At 42.2% G+C, this 6,513-nt stretch overlaps 1 protein-coding gene across 1 annotated transcript; it reads right to left on the bottom strand.

The window, feature by feature from the left end:
- Positions 1 to 665: 665 nt before the first annotated feature.
- Positions 666 to 4,373, bottom strand: LOC128425243 (zinc finger and BTB domain-containing protein 26). The gene is made up of 3 exons (XM_053411774.1): positions 4,114 to 4,373; positions 1,959 to 2,273; positions 666 to 1,718 (listed from the first exon to the last, which is right to left on the bottom strand). Exons 1-3 carry the CDS (start codon positions 4,129 to 4,131, stop codon positions 666 to 668), a joined length of 1,386 nt encoding a protein of 461 aa, XP_053267749.1. The 5' UTR covers positions 4,132 to 4,373.
- Positions 4,374 to 6,513: the final 2,140 nt, after the last annotated feature.

Raw genomic sequence — 6,513 nt, 5'->3', positions numbered from 1 at the left:
TATGGCTCACGTTCACTAAAGAGATATTTGGTTGGCTGTATCTTGCTCACAGCATTACTGTTTGCATGAAAAGTTTTCTGAGGTATGTTTTGAGTATCTCTGATGTTGCAAAGTAAAATTAGTAGATACACTTCTCATACTTTGGTATATCTAACCCGGTATACCACCATGCATTCATTCTTCGTCTCATACTCCCTGCCCATGGCATCTCAGATGGTAGTGCTCCATTCACTTACATGAGTGGCATTTCTGGGCCAAAAGGATAAAGGCGGAGAATGAGGAGACGCGTGGAGGGAGAGGACGCAGTGAGGGAGCATGAAAACCCTCTCAGCCATGTGGGACAACCCACTCACTTATCACGTAATGCTCAGTGAGCTGCACACAATTTCAGTCGGGTCAAAGGGTGAAGCTTTATAGCCTTCCTGAGATGTGGGGAGAATGTATGAATGAAGAAATCCGTCTATCAATCAATTCTCTTTGTATTAACAATTTCTTTCACAATAAGAGGAAACAAGTCAGGAAACGTTGGGATTTGTTCAAATAATCACAAGAGAACATCTGATTTTTTTTTTTTTTGCTTCCTGATACCGATTCTGATACCTGTACTTTGCAATTTCTAAGAACTGCATGAAAAAAAACAGAAGCTTAAAACTGCGACTTCATTCTCAGTCCTCCTCCAGCTCCTCGAGCATGTTCTGCAGGCTACTCTTGTTATGAATTTCCTTCAGGTGGCGCCTGAGGCCTGGCTTGTGTGCAAAGTGCATTGCACAGTAGTTACACTTGTGTGGCGTCTCTCCAGTGTGCAGGTTGAAATGGTCTTGCAGTGGGGCCTTGTGAGAAAATGTCTTGTGGCACAGCGGGCACCTGAGAGGCTTGACACCGGTGTGGACACGTATGTGGTGAGACAGAGTGCTCCTCTGGGAGAAGCCTTCCCCACAGACCAAACACAGGTGCTGTCTGTGCTCCTTCAGGTGTCCAGCGTAGCTTTCCAGGTGCTGGAAGACTCTGTCACACCTCCTGCACAGGTAGGGCTTCTGGACTGACGTGCAGTCTGAACCCTCTGTCAGCTCATTACCAGATCTGGGACCCTTTGACAGATGTGCTCCAGAGGAACAGAATAAACCAGAGTCCATCTGCTCCCTACATTCTTGCAGTTGAGCTGAGAGTTTTTCATTCGGGCTTTGGGAGCTGTGCAGCGCCTCTTCATGTCGAACACATCTCAGGACACCTGACATTTGGTGAACTTGATGGGATTGCTCATTTTTGTGAACAGGCTGGGTGACTGGCTCGATGTCTCTCACATCCTCTGACTCCCGGGTACTGAAACAAAAGGCTGCATCTTCAGATGACTGTATTTTAGCTGTTACCTCCCTCCTCTTCTCTCTAACCTCCCTCAGTCCTTGACTTTCCGCCTTGGCTCCTTGGCCGAGCCTCGACTTGGACTGAATCACAATCTTGCCACCTCCCTCTGTGTTTGCTTCCTGGATACTCGTAATGGGTTGGGCTTCGTCCTTTTCTGCCTGATTTTTGGAACTGGGGATTGTCCAACCGCCCTGTGGCTGCAGGATTTCCTTCTCCTCTGATCGTATGTCCAGATTCAAGAAAGCCAGAGTCGGACTGAGGTACTGGGACACAGCCTGGGCACACTTCTCCACCACCTGGCTCATCTGAAGTGCGCTGGCTGTAGTGAGGTAGTTAACCAGCTCCTTCAGAGGGACCTGGAGTAGATGTATTATGGAAATAAAGGAAAGTCACAGAATTAACAATATATAAAAAAAGATTAATGCCATAATTCCACTTGAATGCTTTAAAGCTGCATACAAGAACAGACCCACAACCGCCTGATGGAAGTCTTTTGTTTATCTGTTTTCATTCTATAACCCTGGAGCTTCTTATACTCTGTTTACTCTGCCCTGTTGTTACTGTACAGTTCAGAGATTCTGTAGTTTATACTGTACCTCCAGGAACCCGGTGTAGCAGGACAGGAGCAGTCTCTCGCCGACCTCCACGCTGGAAACCACACTCACGCTCAGCTCTGCCCGGCCCTCGTGGAGCACGAATTGGTCACGCAGGAAGTCTGAGGACGCCGCAAGCACCACTCGGTGGCCGTGGAATTGCAAAGGCCGTACGGCGGTGGCCGGTGGCCCCCGGAGAAGGAGTGTGACATCACAGAAGAGGTGATCCTCTCTCAGAGCGTTCATTTTGCTGAGGATGGCGTCCCCGTGGGTGGGGAGGCGAAACTGGAAAGTGTCAACGGAGGCTGACATAATGATCTATAATGGGGGAAAACAACACACATTATTACAAGAGTGTGAAGACAGAAATGCTGGTTTAGCGTTATTACTTCAAAATTGTCTTTAACACTTGAATCAAACTCCTGAATCTCACATAGGCTGTGGGCCTTTTCTGCCTCTTGTCACAGAGTGAGAGATCTTCTGTGAAATCCAGTGTTGTGCATGAACGAACGCAAAAGAACGCGCTCATTGAACACGTTCACTTTTATGAGAACGATGAACTGAACGCAACTCAATGACAAATAATGAATTTGAACGGTGAACACGTTCATATTGTAGCGTCCTCGCGTATAGACGACAGGAAACTTCTGTCTTTATGTGTAACTTTATTAATGTCCACACTTCTTGTTCGTAACTCTGACACTCCTCTCATCCACCACTGTATTCTTCACTCCCCTTCCTCATTCACCCTTGATACGGTAACTCATCAGCCAATGAGAGCCTGGCATCCCACAAAACCCTACAGCCTTTGGCCTAGTCTGTCACGTGCCCCACCCCTACCTGTTCACTGACCCTCGGGACATTTCAATACTTTCTCCTCAGGAAAGACGCTGTCTAAATCGAATGCTTTCATCATGTCGTTGCTCAGTGCCCGTAAAAATGTCCGCGATTTAGCCTAACCGAAACCAACTAACTAGACTTCGCACTACGTTACCCATCACCCATGGCAAACATATGCAAGCAACGTATTCCAAGTGTTTTCTTCTCTGGCCAGTGTCTCGGCTCCGTACCACACAACTTGGTAGAAGGAAGCTTCATGGATCAGAAACTATACGGGTCTATTGAGCTGTATAGTGATTGAATCTGGAATCTTCTCTCAAAAAATACCCTGCGCAGTGGCCTTCTGCGCAGAATGTGCGCAGTGGGCTTCTGCGCAGGATGTGCGCGCAGTTTTTTTTTTTTCCCCATTTGATTTAATTAAAAAAAAGCATCTCCGGTGCGTCCCGGGGTTAGAGGAGGATGGTGTGACGTTAATGTATTGTTTTACATTGCATGTGTCACGTCATGATAAATCAGTCTCCTATGTCGCCTGTACCAGGAGCCGCCCCTGTCACTGGTTATCTTGGCTCGCTGTCTGGTCGGTAACCAGCCGTCCGGACCGCTCCGTGAAGAAGGAGGAGGAGATGTCTCTTTACTTGGAATGTGGCCACTTTATTTCTCTGATATACAGCAGGAGCAACACTCGCATCACCTCTAGGTGCTCCGTCACTTCTCCTTAAAAACACACTTTTAGCGTATTTTCCCACAATACCCTGGTACACTACGTCACACACTACAAACTTTCCTTAAAGGGGCAGGCCATACCTGCAAAACAACAGCTCTCGGTCTCATATACAGATGGCAAGAGAAAGCAGAGACGCAGACTCAGCAACTACATCCGAGATCCGATGCACCTTATTATTATCTGAGGGATTTTTACACACTGTCTGATAAACATTCCGACAGTAAAGGCAAGGGGTAGTGATGGATAAGGTTTTCTTTAACAAGTTAAGTCTTTTCATTCTCACTTTCCACCTTAAAACTATGAAATGAACTGAAATATGAACTAGTTCAGAATTTAAATGGTGAACTATGAACGTGAACTATTCATGTTTACTTGTATGAACTGAACTTTGAACTTGTTCATGAGAGTAGTGAACTTGCACAACACTGGTGAAATCTAAACATGATACAAAGTGTCAATCGATTAAATCAAAGCCATACAACAACTCCTCCACCAGGTGGAGTTGGTTTGCAGTTTGCAAATAAATCTAAATGTGCGCAGTGAACTCAGTGAAATGCCAAAGAGAGGATGAGAGAGACGCTGATCCAGCCTCACCTTTTGCAGCAGGCTCATCCCGTCACGATGGATCCTGCAGGACAGCTGCTCGAACCCCACTGTTAACTTTGACAACAGAGGTTCTGTACTCGCCTGACAGTTCAAACAGTGTCATCGAATTGATTATAGCAAATCTTAATGGGCTACACACGCAAGAGGACGACATGCATCCTCCAGCCGTGAGGCAGTGGTCATCCTTCTTCCTGTGGTTTACTGCTGAGGACCCTGAATCGAGGCAGGAGGGTTTTGCTGAGCATGAACTAATTAACCTCTTCACTGCCTGTGAAGGATTCTGCTGAAGCACACAGCGTGCAATATCCCAAACAGATGCAATGCTAAAAACCACCCACATGGTGGCGATAAAGCTCTAAGTCTCTCACTACAACAGAGCTGCACAGTTGACTTGATTGATTGTTTGTGACTTTCTTTATTTGTGTGCTACATACAACATAATCACAATCAAAAGATTAAAAATATATATAGATTTTCGATAAGGTTCTTAACATAAACTGATGTTTTAAAGGTAAAACTAATGCAATGCAATTGAGCTGCGCCAGTGAGTGCACCAGTATCAACATAAAAAATAGAAGATTGAAGAACCCTGCTTTTGAATATTACTTATATAAACCTTTTTGAATAAACTCTGTATAGTGTTTATACTGTTTCTCTTTTGGCCACCAAAAGATCGAACAGAAGTTGCAGATGAGAACATTCACTTTTTATTTTATTTTTTTCGCTTCACAACAAAAAAGGATATAACAGTAAATGCTGCAAACTTTCACGTGTAAATAAGATATGTACAGTTGTCTGTTCATTAAACTGATCCAAAATAGAACGCATGATAGGCCAGCGGGTCGATGCTAACCCTAACCTGATCAAATTATTATCACAGGATGTGGCTTTTGAACTTCTTTTAGGCTGCATCGTGAGACATCTGTCGGGTTTTAGTAAGTGAGGCTGTTGTGCTTATTCTGGCTGAAGATTTTTTGCAGTCTTATCAGCACAATGTATTATCAGTTACTATATTAAACAAAAAGAAAAGTGAGCATGTGACTGTCCTGGAACAAATCGTTTAAGACTGTACAATTCAGCTACCTCTGTCAGAGCCACCATCACAGAACTGCACTAAATGTACCTGTCTCCTTGCACTGTGTACCCTGTAAAACAATCCGCTATGTGTTAATATAAACCATATTGATACTATATATCATTTTATACAATAATATTGTCTTTTGCACACTGTCTACATATTCTTACACTCATAGTATATTATATTATCTATTGTATAGTCGAATACTTATATTTATACCTCTACTATATATCATATTATATCATACTCTCTGTATATTCTTTGTATATAATATTTATACATGTGTACATGTTGTTATTATTATATTTACTATTATTATATATACTGTTGCTGCCATTATTACTATATACTGCTATTATACTGGTAGAATTACTATCATATATAAATATATATATTATGTTATATCATATACTATATATACTGTACTATTTGTATATACTGTCTAACAATAACATTACCATCATATCATCAGTACTATTACCATCATCTTGCAACTGCACCTTATCTACCTATTTATCTTGTGTTCCTGTTTTTTTTCTGTTCTTTCTACCTCAATATTTTTTATTTTATTTTATTCTATTGTATTGTATTTTATTGTATTCAAATATACCTGCTGCTATGATGAATTAATTTCCCTTCGGGGATGAATAAAGTAATCTATCTATCTTATCACGTCTTCCAGTCCACACAGACTCTCCGAAAGCTGAGACATGTGATGAGGATAAATAACTGGTCGTCATACAAGCTCCACAATCACATCACGCCATAATCAAACCTTCTTCTTTGAGGAGCTGAGACTCAGAGATCACGTATAATCCAGTTTGATGTGAAAAAACTCTACAAGAAAAGTAATCAGATTTCATATTTGGCACATTATCACTGCAATGTTGCTTGAGGCTTTTACACATCAAAGCAAAATACTCTCCCCTGCAGCTCTGCTAATATTTGTCTCCATTTCAGAAACAGGGTCAGATGTATTCTCTCTAAAGCAAACTGGCATCTCTCAGATTTTATAAAACTACATGAGCCCATGTGCACATAATTAAAGAGTGTTTAAGGCATAATTTCCTGTAGTCTAATTTAAACAGGAACTGCAATTTTCATTTCCTTGTGCATAGTTCATTTACATTAAACATTAATACTACTACTACTACTTCTACTACTACTACTACTACTATTACTGCAACAATAATAATAATAGTAAAAAGCAAACAAAGTAGTTTTAAGGAGCTAGAGAGAGCTGTCCAACACTTAAGCTGACTGTGATGCTGCCTGAAAAATGTGTTTTATTTCTCATTTCCTTGTTCATA

Source organism: Pleuronectes platessa, chromosome 19 (genome assembly GCF_947347685.1).
Source record: "Pleuronectes platessa chromosome 19, fPlePla1.1, whole genome shotgun sequence".
NCBI classification, from domain to species: domain Eukaryota; kingdom Metazoa; phylum Chordata; class Actinopteri; order Pleuronectiformes; family Pleuronectidae; genus Pleuronectes; species Pleuronectes platessa.
This window is presented reverse-complemented; position numbering and strand designations above follow the sequence as displayed.

Coding starts and splice junctions, on each gene's coding strand:
- LOC128425243 (XM_053411774.1), bottom strand. Junction 1,719..1,958: donor GCTACACCGGGTTCCTGGAG/GTACAGTATAAA, acceptor CATCTACTCCAG/GTCCCTCTGAAGGAGCTGGT.